The following is a 16,463-nucleotide window of genomic DNA, read 5'->3' on the forward strand; positions in this document are numbered from 1 at the left end:
AATAATGGTGAAAAGTGACCCCTCATTACAATCACCAGCCTACCTTAGCGACAGAGATGGTCTGACACTCCTCTGCAAGTCTGCACTGTGCACACTGCCACACTCCTCCGCAAGAACTGTACGATCCGTCGCAACGTGTTTTTATTGTTTTAAGGGTCTCTGATACTTACCCCAATAATTAATTTATTGTGTATGAAAAGATTAAAAAAAATCGAATTGAACTAAATTGGTGATTTCTGATAATCAACCTAACGACCACAGATGTCATATATACCATAGATCAAGCAAACGTATCTACTTAGCGTGTCAAATGAACTCAGTGAAATCCACTGAGTTGTCCGTCTTTAATCGCAGCTTGCAGCTTTCGGGCGTCAATTTTTGTAAATTGAAGTCAATCAAAACATAAAAAATGCCTCGTTACGTGATATTCAATTGCAACAACACAAAAATTATGAACAATCAAGAGCCTGAGACATATTTAAAATTACAGGCAAGAAACAACTTCAGTACAAAATTTGACACGCTCGGCCCCTATACAAATAGATGAACTTGTTTCTTCTATATAAATAAAGTTCTGTGCTAACGACGTGTCGAATTTAACGGAAACCAAAAAAAACACGGTGTATAGCTTAATGAAACTAACGGATGTAATTTAATTTGTATTAACATGATAATATTAGGATAAAAACCTTATAAGTACGATAGTACAATTTGAGCACCAAAACACGCATTTAATGCATGTAGTCAATACTTCAAGATTCATGGACATGGACAAAATCTAAACAAAACTAAACTTAGTCATAGTCACTGCTATGTAAGAATACTCCTACTACTGCTAGTATGCTTATGATTTTGGTACATCATAACATATTTAAACTTGGCAAAAAGAAGCAGAAATTAAAAAGTCTCTCGTTTCGTTTTCGTGTCTCGTTTTCTCACATTCATTGATTTGACAGTCACTCTTTAATTTTTACTATTTTATAATTATAAACCATAACATAATCAAATTTCACAGAAAACATAAACAAAATAATAAACTTTAACACATGCATTGCCTTAGAACAAATCAGGGTCAGCCCATTATCCCTTCCCCTTTGTTTACCGAAGTCATTGCATATTAAAACGTTGTGGATTGGTCCCCGGAACAAATTTATGACGGTGAACGCATTTATGCATTGCTTGGTAGTGAATGTTTTAATTTAACACATCAAAAATAATGGACAATGGATTATTTGATGCTGTTGAATCAGCTCCTAGTTTCGTCAGCCTAAAACTATTTAACTTATAGTAGAGGATCCGTACTAAGAGCAGATGAAAATCATATTTTATTAAATAAGTTTCTTCTTACTATGGCAACCTCAATAAAAATGGTCAAGATTATTTTTTTTAAATCTTTGCAAAATAAATATATTTTACTAATTTCACCGACGTGTTTACCAAATGAAACAAACTCCTGTAGAAAGTGTACTTTATAGACAATATCATAATTATTAAGTAAGTCTAATTTTAAGACTAGCCCGGATTAGTTAACAAAAGGGTGCAACTACTACCATCAACTTACCTGTTTGACAGCGGCTGCCAGGTATTAGGTACCAAAAAAAGGTAAGCATCTGAGGTGCTGTATGTTGTGTATAGAGCACACTTTCTACTGGAGTTTGTTGCATTTGGTAAACACGTCGGTGAAATTAGTAAAAAAATATTTATTTTTCAAAGATTTAAAAAAAAAAATCTTGACCTTTTTTACTGAGGTTGCCATAGTAAGATATGTTCAGAAACTTATTTTATTTAATAAAATATTATTTTCACCTGGTTAACACGTTGGTGAAGATCGAGCTTAGTACAGATCTTAGACTATTACAAATTCATTTTCATCTTCTTAGTTATCCATTTTTCAGAATTTAATTTCTTAATTAGTAAAGCTATACAACACTGGCCTTGCATTGCCTGTCAGTATTTCTATAACGGGACTAGTGTTGATTTATAATATTTTGCCTCAAAACTATGATTGTTTTGAATTTTAATCAGATCATATTTCAAATCAGTCTTACCATCGATACTTTAAGTTAATTTTCTTCAGTAGCAACACAATCGCGTGTATCATGTAATAACACTTTATCCTCAATCAATTTCTTATACACTAATTCTCCGTCGCTATTCCTTAATTCTACGAGAGGCACCGAGTTGTCGTAATCCACGTAATCCACAATAGTAGCGAGGAACGGGCCTTTGTCGAGAAACGTTTCGATGTAGGCCTTGGTGACGTCATTCGGGTCGAAGTCCGGGTTGACGCGGACGCCGTGCAGGCGCGCCGTGACACAGGCCGGCGGCAGACACACCCAATCTTTGCTTATCTCTCTGACGTCAGAGAGGGGAACTATTCCTATGTTCCCGTAGTCCACGTAGTGAACTTTAACCAGATTTTTCGCTTCGCTGTACTTTAGTATGGATGCCCTGTACCAGTGGTCTTCGAAGAGCGCGATGCACGGTTTATACTCGTATATGCCATCTAACGGTGGCATATTCTTTCCCACATCCTTCACAATATCTAAAAGTGCCTCATATATCGCATGGCTTTCCGGATCTTGAACGACCATTAATTCTAAAGAGTTTGTGTCATTTATGACAGGTATGTTACAGCTAAATTCTCGATCTTCGTGTCGCAAATACGAAAGTAAATTAGAGCTATCTTTCTCGCTCGCACTGCCGCTGTGATCCACTAGCGTGCTCATTTTGAAGGAGTCCGGCGAGCCCGACGCTTGCGAGGAGGCTATATCTTCTTCAACAATATAATCGGGCTCGGAACCGCTGTTTATTTCAATAACTTTGGTCTCAGTTTCAACAGTCCTATTTTTATCTGGCGTACTAGAAGCCTGTTTAGATTTCTTTTTGAACTTGCGTTCTATCGGCTTGGAGCCATCAATATATTCAGCCAAGTCGAACTCGACCAGATGGTCATTGATCCAGAGTTTGTCATACTTGAGGTCGACGGGCGTGACGTGGTCGACGGGTGGGGCCGCGACCTTGACGAAGCACTTCTTCTCGACGATGGCCTTGTGGATGTAGTCGAGGACGGTTTGGTCCCACTGCTCGCCGACAGGCTTGATGCGCGCGAGCGACACCTTGTGGGACTGGATGGGGATCTGGTGTAGAGCAACGCGTTTCCTAAAACCAAACAGAAAAACTTAAGGTACGGAAAATCTGGTCCATCTTTCACGTATCATCAGGATAATTGCCGGGATTTAACACGGCAGATGACCTGGTCAGGGCCAAATTCGAGCAGCGCCCGCGATAAAACATGCCACATGCGACGTTACACAAAAAAATAATAAAATTCGCTTATACAAGTAGAATTCTAAATTAGTTCTAACCTGAGGTCAGTAAAGGCGCAGGTTTCGGAATTGCCGTAGTCGACGTATTGGACCAGGCAGGTGGCTTGGCCGGGGTCGACCTCGAGCACGACACCGCGGTAGAACTTGGAGTCGAGGTAGTATCGCGCCACGCAGAGCTCGCCGACGCGCCACGAGCAGTACGGCGCCTTGGGGTCCGCCGCTTTGAACGCCATTTCGAGCGTGTCGCGAATGAACTCCAAGTCGTCTTCCTGCGATACGTCGTGCAAATAGATGATACCGTCGTTGTCTATGTACCTGTGAACAATCAATTTATAAATGAGAAAGTTTATGTGTCTGTTTGTTTGTCCGTCTCTCACGGCAAAACGGAGCGACGAATCGACGTGATTTTTAGGGTTCCGTACCTCAAAAGGAAAAAACGGAACCCTTATAGGATCACTTTGTTGTCCGTCTGTCCGTCCGTCCGTCCGTCTGTCAAGACCCTTTTTCTCAGGAACGCGTGGAGGTATGAAGCTGAAATTTATATCAATTACTCAGGTCTACTGTCCCTTGAAGCTGTGAAAAAATCAAACTTCTAAGCCAACGCAATCAAAAGATACAGCCGTTTATGCCGCAAATTTTCGACACTTGCAAGGGAATCAAAACCTACAGGGTGCTTCCCGTGAACTCAGAATCTTGAAATTTGGTACGAAGCAACGTCTTATAGCATAGATAAAGGAAAAATTACGAAAACCATAAATTTTTAATTTTGTACGGAACCCTCGGTGCGCGAGTCCGACTCGCACTTGGCCGGTTTTTTAGGTGGAGATAGTTGAAGGGATGGAGATTCGAGTGACATAGGCTACTTTTTGTCTCTTTCTAACGCGAGTGAAGCCGCGGGCAAAAGCTAGTAATAAATAAATTAGTAAGCTTTTACATTTATTCTTCTCCGATTTATAGTCGGTACTTTTAGGTATTTCAAATAATGTAAACAAGTAATTTGTACATTTTCGGGGTCGAAAACATTTGTCAGTTAACCAAAGAAACCAACTGGATCTGTCACTGAGCAACCTGTCTTTAATCTTTTTATTTGGTCATGTAATGTTTTAAATTACCCTCAACTGGCATAAGGAGCCTATCGGGGGTAGATTTTGTTTACATTTATTTAAATACCTAACGACTATAGGCAAGGTTAATTTCTCTATGGAAAAAATTTAAAAAAATGAATTAAAATTTTGAAAAACCCCCGACTTCGACATAGTCGACCTATTTTCAGAAACATAGCTAAGAACACTCCCCGACTAACTCAGCTTCCAAACAAAAAAAAACTAAATCGAAATCGGTTCATCCGTACGGGAGCTACGATGCCACAGACAGACACACACAAGTACAGACAGACAGGCAGACAGACACGTCAAACTTATAACACCCCGTCGTTTTTGCGTCGGGGGTTAAAAACGGATCACAAGTGAAAAGAGTCGGTGGAGAGTCAGCTGTCACTCACGTGGGCACGGCGGTGAAGTGGTCGGCCTGCAGCGGCTCGGCGGGCAGCCACTCGGCCGCGTCCTCGGAGGACGTGGAGCCGCGCCGCGCCGGCAGCAGCCACTCCTGCACCGAGCCGCGCACGTTCAGGAACCGCAGCTCGTCGTCTCGCTCGGGAGTAGCACCTTCCACCTGAATAAATACTTAGTTAAGCTAGAGCTTTTTATTAACCTTGGCAGTCTTCGTAGAGATAACTATCCGGCAGCTAGCAGTGAAGAGGGGTGACTATATCTACAGCTGACCGCATCACGCTTCGCGTACTATGCCTTAAAGCTCGGCCACACATGCGCGTTTTGAGAGCGTAGGCGGAGCGTTAGCGGAGCGCAATGATAGCGGTGCGCCTGACGAACGCTGGCGTTGCGCCCGGCGGACGCCGGCGGGAACTAACGAGCGCGGATTACGAACGGAACGCCAGCATGCGTCGCGCGCACCGCTATCATTGCGCTCCGCTAACGCTACGCTATCAAAACGCTTTGTGTGGCGGAGGCTTTAATCAGTTTTTTGTTTAATGACATTGATGCATGAAGGAGGTTTGTTTACAGATGGACTACTCCAAACCACATTTGACGTCTTGGTTCTCTGTCACACTTACATGCGAATTTACAAAACAAGGTGCGTGTTAGGCTCTTGTTAATTTGGAAGTGGCGCGATCCGAGCAAAGTTTTGCGTAATATTCCCAATTGATTGCTCAATAGTTCAACAGCTAGAGGCCTCAACGGTTGAACAGTGAAGCCTAACCTTCCTCGTGTCGACGGCGAGGCCGCGGCTGGCCAGCTCGGCGTTGAGACAGCGCCACTCGGACTCGTTGGGCTCGAGCGCGCTGCCCAGCTCCGTGTGGTACACCCACAGCTGCACCGGCATGCTCTTGTCCGAGAACTCGCCCACTTTCGTCACGAACACGCGCTTGTACTCGCCCAGTTTGTCTTTCAGGAACTCCTGGAAATATCAACATGTCATTTCTTAAGCTATAGTATGAAGTATATAAGCATTAGGCGAGACGACTACCTAAAAAAACCTAAGTAGGTCGTCAGTTAGATTATCTAAGAATTTTAGACACGATTTTTTTCTTTTTTTGTCGTAAACGTAAAATGACGACGGTACAGTGCGTTGAAGTTTCGCGTGACGTCACTCCTAGGTACAATTTTTACTTAGAAGTGTGTCACAAGCCCCCACTCCGGAACTTTGATGCTCTATATCTTTGTATTTTTCATTAATTAGGAAAAGCGAAAAATATGTGTCAGTATTTTTGGACGATCTAACTGACGGACTAACTGAATGCCATTTTTAGGGTTCCGTAGCCAAAATGACAAAAACGGAACCCTTATAGTTTCGTCATGTCCGTCTGTCCGTCTGTCCGTCTGTCCGTCTGTCCGTCTGTCACAGCCGATTTACTCGGAAACTATAAGTACTACAGTGATGAAATTTGATGGGAATATGTGTTGTATGAACCGCTACAAAATTATGACACTAAATAGTAAAAAAAAGAATTGGGGGTGGGGCCCCCCATACATGTAACTGAGGGATGAAAATTTTTTTTTCGATGTACATACCCGTGTGGGGTATCAATGGAAAGGTCTTTTAAAATGATATAAAGTTTTCTAAAAAACATTTTTCTTAAAGTGAACGGTTTTTGAGATATCAGCTCTCAAAGTCGTAAAAAGTATGTCCCCCCCCCCTCTATTTTTATAACTACGGGGTATAAAATTCTAAAAAAAATAGAGGTGATGCATGCTAATTAACTCTTTCAACGATTTTTGGTTTGATCAAAGTATCTCTTATAGTTTTTGAGATAGGTTCATTTAACTGTAATTTTGGTTAAGTTATTGGTTTATTATATTTGCTGCTACGGAACCCTTTGTGCGCGAGCCCGACTCGCACTTGGCCGGTTTTTTTTATATAGTCGTCATCCCTATTATATTGCACATTAGAGGCATCCCAAAAGTGAAGCTGTATTTGTATTTTCGACTTCAGTTTACCTTAGTGAGCGAGGGCCACTCTCCTTCCGCAGGTTTCAACCCCGCTAGATGACACTTTATAGCCGCATCTCCTATCAATTCGAAATCGGAATGCAATTTTTTCAAGTTCGCAATCGAGACAGTCTCTGTCTGAGCGAAATCTGTATAGAATACGGTGACTTGGTCCCTTTCTGTTTTGATGATAGTCGCTCGACGCCAGGTCTGTGACTGCGTACAAAATGCACAGCATCTATCGTTCACTTTCCATCTTTCGCGGCGCGGAGTTTTGCGCTTCGCGTAGAATTTCTGGATATCTTCAAAGAGCTCACTGAATGTTTTTTGTTGGTGGAGCAATGAAATGTACATCAATGATGGGGACTCGCAGAGAAGGATCTTGGCTTCCAATCGAATCGTTTCTTCTGAGCCGGGTTGGAAATCGTTCTGATAACTTCTTGCCACGGTTTCATAATCTTTGCATGTGGCGTTTTCACTGTTTACAGGTGATTGCGGGGGTGGTTCTTTTTCAACAGAATCGAATTCCGCAGTGAGGGCTTCAAAGTCAATAGACCTACAAAAAACAAGTTTAGAATCAATAACTTGCATTACGTAAATGTGAGACAAACTTACAAAAAAAAGTCATATCATTCTGAATCCATCTAGTCATGCGTCGTCCTAGTCTAATGATCGCTAGCAAGTTAGCAACTGACAAACAACTATTTAGCTCGCAGGTTGCCAATACGCGCCCGGGGTTTTGAGGCAGTAACTCACCCGTCAGTGGTAGCCAGCTGTTTAGCTCGCAGCTCGCGGTTGAGACACACGGGGCCGGCGGGGTCGAGCAGCACGGCGCCGAGGCTGCGGCGGCGCGAGTCCTGCGCCACCAGCCGCAGCTCGCGCCCGGCGTGCTGCGCTAACAACTCGCCGGCGGACGAGTGCCAGCGAGCCCCGACTGGACTAATCCCCGCTAGGTGGCATTCAATGGCCTGAAAGAGAGTGAAAAATAGAAATACCTTTTAGCTGAATATACACCTGCAAGTTTTGAGACGCAACTATGGGTAAGAGTGAGTGGCAAAATCTGCATCTCTTTCTTGCATATACCTTTGTTTCAAAACTTGCAGGGGCCCGTTTCTCGAAAGGTACAAGCCTTGTATTACAAGTGCGCGAACTGTCAAATCGTGTGGGTTGTCATGGAAACACACTTGTAATACAAGGCTTGTACCTTTCGAGAAACGAGCCCCAGGTATAAATTTAGCCATATACCTAGATCATTCATAGAATAAAACAAAGGTGATCAGTGTAGGGCACATTACATACTGTCCCTAGCTAATTACTGACCAGCGCTCGCAGCGCGGAGAAGCGCGGGCGCAGGGCGCGCAGGCGGTGCCACGGCACGCTGAGCTGGCGGCCCGTGTCGGGCAGCAGCACGCGCACCGCGGACGCTATACTAGCAGACAGCACTTGCGCGCGCGCCCACAGCGTTCCTGCTTCCTCGCCCACTAGCGCCGCGCACACCGAACCTGGAGCATTGAAAAAACAAATACCTACATTGTTTTTAATAGTCACTTTAAACTACTCAGAAAATTTACGTCGAACTTCATACTATCACCGAAAAGTTAGAATATCTAAAACTTTTACTTTTAACAAAATATAGGCTGAATTCAGCGTCACGCAGACCGAGCACGTGGAGCGACGGGACTAATAATACTAATATGTATTAACTTCAGGGAGCGTCTTAGATTAAAGCGGGATGGGTCCGCGCGGACGACAACATCAACTAAGGCTGGTTTTAATGTCACGCGGAGCGATCCGCACTGGACTAATGTGTTAACTTTAGGGAGCGTTTTAGAGTGACACGGACGACAACATCAACTTCACAAATTGGTCGCCCGGATCGCTCCGCGCGGACGGTCCGCGTGATACTAAAACCAGCCTAATACATAGACTTTATACAAATTGGTCGCGCTCCGCGTGACACTGAAACGTCTGAAACCAGTGAGCAGTCATAAAGTGAGCCGATCTTGTTCAAACCTGTTTGAGAGGCCGGCTCACTTGATATTTCATCAACCTTATTCAAATCTCATTAAAGCAGATATTATTCACATAGTACGTAAAGTAAAAAAACCGGCCAAGAGCGTGTCGGGCCACGCTCAGTGTAGGGTTCCGTAGTTTTCCGTATTTTTCTCAAAAACTACTGAACCTATCAACTTCAAAACAATTTTCCTAGAAAGTCTTTATAAAGTTCTACTTTTGTGATTTTTTTCATATTTTTTATGGTTCAAAAGTTAGAGGGGGGGGACGCACTTTTTTTTCCTTTAGGAGCGATTATTTCCGAAAATATTAATATTATCAAAAAACGATCTGAGTAAACTCTTATTCATTTTTAAATACCTATCCAACAATATATCACACGTTGGGGTTGTAATGAAAAAAAAATATCAGCCCCCACTTTACATGTAGGGGGGGTACCCTAATAAAACATTTTTTTCCATTTTTTATTTTTGCACTTTGTTGGCGTGATTGATATACATATTGGTACCAAATTTCAGCTTTCTAGTGCTAACGGTTACTGAGATTATCCGCGGACGGACGGACGGACGGACGGACGGACAGACAGACATGGCGAAACTATAAGGGTTCCTAGTTGACTACGGAACCCTAAAAACTAACCCTCTTTTGGTAAGAAAATGAGATCGCTCTCGTCCCGAACGTCGTATGAGTTGTTCAATTCTTCGCAAAGCTTCACGTAGTCCGTTTGCAAGCGACTCTGAAAGAACACCATAGAATCGTACATTAAGTATTTAGAGCGATAAACGAGTAACTGAATTGAAAGGCAACACCGAAGGAGAGGAAATTATTAGAGCTAGCAATTCCTGAGTCGACCATTATAAACAACTTGATTTGCATCACATTTGTGACAAATTAATAAAGCTGCCCTGGTCTAGGTCGAAATTTAGGGTATGCGGACCACATGACACATTGCAGTCCTTGGTCGAAATTTCGAGTTACCTCTCTGACGTAGAACTTGTCCGGCGACACGACGTGTGTGATGACCACGTCAGCGCCGCCATATTTCCGTAGCGAGGTGTCCGCTGGCTGCAGCCGCGGCGGCGCCGGGCTAGCCACTTCCGGGTACTGTAACGATGAGATTGTGAGCCAGGTAAATTATTGGTATATTAAATGAATTCATTAATAAAATCGACATGCACTTTTGCAGCTCACTGTCCACGCTCCAGTTTTAGTTGCAGGTATAGTCTGTTCGGAAAGAGGTATTGGATACCAGATCCCCCTCATATCACGACTATTTTCTTTCCACAGACTCATGTTTGATAATGTGAAGCAGGACAAAACAACGTTAAAGTTGGGTTAGAAATAATTGACGAGCGATTGCAGAGCCTAATAATGCCGTCAAAGCAGTTTTGTTTAAAATAATTTGCTGATTTCGCTTCTGCTATTAGCCGCTGTCTGACATAAATATGGTATTCTTAGATCCTTGCAATAAAGAGTATTGTATTGTATTGTATTGTATCCTTGGAATTGGAACGCCACGGTAATCGTGCAAGGCTAGTCTCAGTGTAAGGCCTGAGTGGACGCTCGGAGCGTTTGGTTCGGCGTGTAGTGTGCACTGTACGTTACACACACCTTCACGTAATCTCTCTAGCTATATATTCCGTAGGTTAAGGATCATATATCAGTAATAAATCATACATTCAACCTACAAGTTGTTTCCATCAACGCTCCTCCTTTACATGGCGACCCTGCCAGTGCGGCTTTGTGCTGCACTGGCAGCGCGCTGCGCTTGCCAGTCAAGGTTGTGAAGTGAAAAAAAAAAAAAGTGAAGTGAAGGTGTGAAGTGATATAAAAATAATATTCAATAGTATGTAAATTTTACTTATAGGTACACAGATATTATTATGACTATTGGCTTACCTTTCTATGTCAAGTTTTACATGTAACAATACTGAATTAATATAAAAAAAAAATGGTGTACCTTATTCCGGCTTACTATTTTGATAAATGTATTGTTGTTTAGAAATGAAAAATATAAAATGGAAAATTTAATGTAAAAAATCAAATATGTTTTCAAAAAAATGTATTACAGTAAAAAAAAAACATGTAAACATTTTTTTTTCTTTTTTAAAGGGGGGAGGTGTAGTGTGCACTGTACGTTACACACACCTTCACGTAATCTCTCTAGCTATATATTCCGTAGGTTAAGGTTAAGGATCATATATCAGTAATAAATCATACATTCAACCTACAAGTTGTTTCCATCAACGCTCCTCCTTTACAGGCGAGACGTGCAGCGTGCACCCTATGCAGCGTCGACTCAGGAACTTGAATGAGCTTCAATAGGGATGACGACTACATAAAAAAATGGCATTTTGTTTAGTCCGTCAGTTAGATCGTCCAAAATTACTGAACACATATTTTTCGCTTTTTCTAATTAATGAAAAAATACAAAGATATAGAGCATCAAAGTTCCGGAGTGGGGGCTTGTGACGTCACTTCTAAGTAAAAATTGTACCTAGACTGTACCGTCGTCATTTTTCGTTTACCTACGAGAAAAAAGAAAAAAATACGTGTCTAAAATTCTTTGATAATCTAACTGACGGACTAATTAGTTTTTTTAGTCGTCTCGCATATTGTTTGACATGCACGCCGCACGCGCTGCCCCACTGCACGCCCAATATGAGCGTGCACTCAAGCTGCGTGCAGTAGCTAGAGTACTGACCGGCAGCGAGGGGTCGGCGAGCGCGGCGCGCACGTGGAAGCGCAGCACGTGCGCCACGCTGAGCCCCGCGCGCGTCGACACGTCGCACTCGCTGCACGCCCAATATGAGCGTGCACTCAAGATGCGTGCAGTAGCTAGAGTACTGACCGGCAGCGAGGGGTCGGCGAGCGCGGCGCGCGCGTGGAAGCGCAGCACGTGCGCGACGCTGAGCCCCGCGCGCGTCGTCACGTCGCACTCGCTGCACGCGCCCGCGCGCCGCACGTGGAGCGTCACCGGCGACCTGCGTACAAATACAAGATATATAACTAGGTGTCAAGGACTTATATCCTAATTAATCTAATTATACAAAACTGTTTAAACATATACCAAATGCCATTGAAAAGCCATTTTTAAGAAGTTAGTCACTAAACTTAGCGTAGCTTTGAAGGGATACACCTCGAGGTTTCTTCCAGTGCCATCAGGAGTACCGCAAGGGTCGCACCTTGGTCCGCTCCTCTTTGTCTTATACGTCAACGACATGGCTAATTGTTTCACTAACTCAGAACACTTAGTTTATGCGGATGACACGAAAATATATAAGTCTATTGCATCGGAAGCAGATTGCCATCTGCTGCAACAAGACCTGGATCGCTTTTACCAATATTGCTTAAATAATAATCTTTTTCTTAATCCGGATAAATGTTTTGTGATCAGTTTTAATCGTAAGCAAGATCCTATTATCTATAAGTACAAATTATTCCACAATAATATTTCACGAGTTTTCTCCATTAGAGATTTAGGCGTCACAATGGACTCGAATTTAAACTTTAATATCCACATAGATAACATATGTAAGCGCGCATACAAAAATTTGGGGATGTTGCTTCGTGTTGGGCAGCCTTTTAGGCGACCTAGGACTTATAAGTTGTTGTTTTTCTGTTTTGTACGAAGTGTCCTCGAGTTTGGTAGTGTTATATGGTCGCCGCAGTACCAGGTACATATTGATCGACTCGAGCGGATTCAGAACGTTTTTATTAAATCACTTAGTTACAGGACTGGTTCTGTTTTCGATAACACCGCGATGGCACTAAAGTATTTTAATATCCCTTCCCTAAATAGTCGTAGGATTTATTTAGATGTTATGTTTTTCTACAAAATTTGTAAAAATGGCATCCATTGCCCTAACCTTTTACTAAAGGTGCTTTTTAATGTTCCGCATCGCTCCTTACGTTCCAGACCCCTATTTAACGTTACTTTTGCTCGTAAGAGATATGCACAGCATACGTTCTTCAGAAGAGTGCCCAAGTATTGTAATAGACATCTAAGTAAGATAGATCCCTTTCATAGTTCTCTTTATAGTCTTAAAAACCAATTAAGGAAAATTATTTTATAACCTTTTTTACTTCCTAAAAGTTAAATGTTTTATATTATAGCTAAACTTCATCGTTTATATAATTATGGTACACCTTGGACATCTTCATTCTAAATTCACTTGTTACTACATGCTTTATAAAGATTTACGTAGTAACCATCTTTGCATACTTTTGTATTTTCAATACTTATTGTATTATGTAACCTTAGCCTTACCTTAGCATAGCTTTGCAAGTGTTATGTATTTTTACTGTTCTAAATTTTATGAACTTCCAGGTCTTTTTTAGAGTAAGTTTGCATGCGTATATTTATATGCACCCTTTTCATATGTATAAATGACTGTATGTGTTCTAAATAAATAAAATAAAAATAAATAAACTTTCTTACTAAAAGGCGTCACAAATCTAAAATAAATAATTTTTAAGAAAGAAAAACCGTCGCCTTTCGGGTTCTGGTGAAAGTTACTTGCGAATGTTGGATTATGTAGAAATGTGTAGGTATTTTTTAAAACTGCTTTTAATGCTTTAATTATTAGATGGCAACATAAATGAATATACGTATAACGTTAAACTTTGAGGAGTTTCCTCAATTCCTCATGAATCCGATATTATATTATAAGAAATCGAAGCTTGACAAACTTTGACTTGAAAACTCAATATGCTTAACAAACATAACTAAATAAATAAATGTCACTGTTCTGAACTTAAATGCATGCTTTTCTTGCAAAAATACCAAAGTCACTTATGAGTGTGCCGTTCAGATTTGAGGAGTACGGTTCTGACTATCATCAGCAGTTCCACTGCACCAAATGTCACTGTTCTGGACGCAAGTGCATGCTGTTCTTATAAAAATACCAAAGTCACTATAAGCGTGCCGTTCAGATTTGAGGAGTTCGGTTCTGACCATCAGCAGTTCCACTGTACCAAATGTCACTGTTCTAGACGTAAGCGCATGCTGTTCTTATAAAAATGGCAAAGTCACTATAAGCGTGCCGTTCAGATTTGAGGAGTTCGGTTCTGACCATCATCAGCAATTCCGCTGCACCAAATGTCACTGTTCTGGATGAAAGTGCATGCTGTTCTTATAAAAATACCAAAGTCACTATAAGCGTGCCGTTCAGATTTGAAGAGTTCTATTCTGGCCATCATCAGCAGTTCCACTGCACCAAATGTCACTGTTCCGTACCTAAATGCATGCTGTTCCTTTAAAAACACAAAAATCACTATATGTATGCCTTTCAGATTCGAGGAGTTCCCTCGATTTCTCCAGGATCCCATCATCAGAACTGGGTTCTGAGAAAAATGGGACCAATCTGTATGCATATACATTCAATTAAAAAAAAAAATTTCAAAATCGGTCCAGTAACGACGGAGATATCGAGGAACAAACATTAAAAAAAAAAAAAAAAAAAAAAAAAAAAATACAGACGACTTGATAACCGTCCTTCTTGAGATATGAGGCGACGGTTAAAAAATAGTGCGTGGAGTCCCTCCGCGCCGAAGTAGTGAAACTTAGTACTATGGAAATGAAAATAGGAAGGGGTATTTCATAATTAGAGTTGGCAACACTGAGCGTTAAACATTTAACGCTGTCATTTGGAAGTTCTATTAGAAGTTTCACTTCAAAAAAAAGTACAGAATGAACAAACACCGTTGTTAGAGTGCCAGGAGCCACTGAGCTCAGTTTTGCAATATCGTCAGTATTTTCTAAAAAAATGTTATACACAAACTTACTTGTCCACAATCCGTAGCATCAGGGCGATGTCGTCGGGGTGCCAGGCGCCGTCGGGCTCGCAGTTGGCGAGCCGGCAACGCAGCGCCAACGCAGGGCGGTCTGACAACGTCGCCGGTATTTCACGCAGCCTAAAATTAAGCAATGTATTATTTCAAAGGCACACTCGTTGTAATATTGGGTTTTGCCCGAGACCACAGAATATATAATAGTATGTACAGTCGACTACAAAACGATATATCCACTTTTGCACCTTATTACAATGCAATAAGGTGAAAAAATGAATACATCTCTTTGTAGTCGACTGTACAAGTAAGTGCAGAGACATTTCATCCAGGGACCGGCCCGCTATCCCTTATACGGGGTTTTGTATGGGTATTTCGTTAGGCTTAACTTACCCTACCCTTTTGACGCGATACCCTTTCATTTTGCTTTTAAAGCCCTAACGAAAGCGCTTACCTAAAATAGCCCAATACCCTTTCAAAACCCTTATCATCGGCTCAGCCTAACGCCATAAGGGTAAGCCTTATATTGGGTTTTATTTGCTTTCCCTTATAGCATATCGTGCGAGTTTAAATCCTGTACCTCGCTCATAAAGCACACATTACTCCGAACGAAATAACATACGATCGTTACCTACGGCGGCACTGTGTGTAATATTTGCGCGTTTCTGTTTGATGGAAACGGCTGTAGATAAAATAAGGTCAATTTTCAATACCAAATACTTATAGTTATGATAGGCTCCTGCTTTGCTCAGGTGTAACACAGGCAAACGCTGCTTTTTAGGGTTCTGTAATTAACTAGGAACCCTTATAGTTTCGCCATGTCTGTCTCTCCGTCCGTCCGTCCGTCCGCGGATAATCTCAGTAACCGTTAACACTAGAAAGCTGAAATTTGGTCTTAATATGTATATCAATCACGCCAACAGAGTGCAAAAATAAAAAATGGAAAAAAATGTTTTATTAGGGTACCCCCCCTACATGTAAAGTGGGGGCGGATATTTTTTTTTTCATTCCAACCCCAACGTGTGATATATTGTTGGATAGGTATTTAAGAATGAATAAAGGGTTTACTAAGATTGCTTTTTGATAATATTTATATTTTCGGAAATAATCGCTCCTAAAGGAAAAAAAAGTGCGTCCCCCCCCCCCCTCTAACTTTTGAACCATAAGTTTAAATAATATGAAAAAAATCACAAAAGTAGAACTTTGTAAAGACTTTCTAGGAAAATTGTTTTGAACTTGATAGGTTCAGTAGTTTTCTAGGAAAACTTCGGAACCCTACACTGAGCGTGGCCCGACACGCTCTTGGCCGGTTTTTTTTATCGGACTTGTCTTGATGAGTACCCGAAGTCTAGCTGATGCTGAACCCTGGCTGCGCCTAGGGGAACTCGGGTTTAGTGTAATATAGGCAAACGCTGTTTTCGTCATCGGACTTGTCTTGATGAGTACTCGAGTGAGCAGTACCCGAAGTCCAGCTAATGCTGAACCCTGGCTGTACCTAGGGGAACTCGGGTTTAGTGTAACACAGGTAAACGCTGGTTTCTTCATCGGACTTGTCTTGATGAGTACTCGAGTGAGCAGTACCCGAAGTCCAGCTGATGCTGAACCCTGGCTGCACCTAGGGGAACTCGGGTTTAGTGTAACACAGGCAAACGCTGTTTTCGTCATCGGACTTGTCTTGATGAGTACTCGAGTGAGCAGTACCCGAAGTCCAGCTGATGTTGAACCCTGGCTGCACCTAGGGGAATTCGGGTTTAGTGTAACACAGGCAAACGCTGTTTTCGTCATCGGACTTGTCTTGATGAGTACTCGAGTGAGCAGTACCCGA

General features: G+C 41.9%; 1 protein-coding gene across 2 annotated transcripts in view; it reads right to left on the reverse strand.

Annotated features, from left to right (window-relative positions):
- Positions 1–646: 646 nt before the first annotated feature.
- The window catches only part of LOC125237064 (tudor domain-containing protein 1-like), a 29,020-nt gene continuing 13,203 nt past the window's right edge, over positions 647–16,463 (reverse strand). For both annotated transcript variants that reach the window (XM_048144019.1, XM_048144011.1), the window contains 11 exons: positions 14,636–14,764; positions 11,700–11,832; positions 9,827–9,952; positions 9,488–9,584; positions 8,156–8,337; positions 7,592–7,803; positions 6,845–7,391; positions 5,607–5,804; positions 4,831–5,000; positions 3,369–3,644; positions 647–3,162 (listed from right to left, as the gene is read on the reverse strand). In XM_048144019.1, coding sequence (XP_047999976.1) covers positions 2,064–3,162; positions 3,369–3,644; positions 4,831–5,000; positions 5,607–5,804; positions 6,845–7,391; positions 7,592–7,803; positions 8,156–8,337; positions 9,488–9,584; positions 9,827–9,952; positions 11,700–11,832; positions 14,636–14,764 — 3,169 coding nt within the window. In that variant the 3' untranslated portion in view covers positions 647–2,063. The remainder of the gene's footprint in view (positions 3,163–3,368; positions 3,645–4,830; positions 5,001–5,606; positions 5,805–6,844; positions 7,392–7,591; positions 7,804–8,155; positions 8,338–9,487; positions 9,585–9,826; positions 9,953–11,699; positions 11,833–14,635; positions 14,765–16,463) is intronic.

Source organism: Leguminivora glycinivorella, chromosome 2 (assembly GCF_023078275.1).
Source record: "Leguminivora glycinivorella isolate SPB_JAAS2020 chromosome 2, LegGlyc_1.1, whole genome shotgun sequence".
Classification (NCBI taxonomy): domain Eukaryota; kingdom Metazoa; phylum Arthropoda; class Insecta; order Lepidoptera; family Tortricidae; genus Leguminivora; species Leguminivora glycinivorella.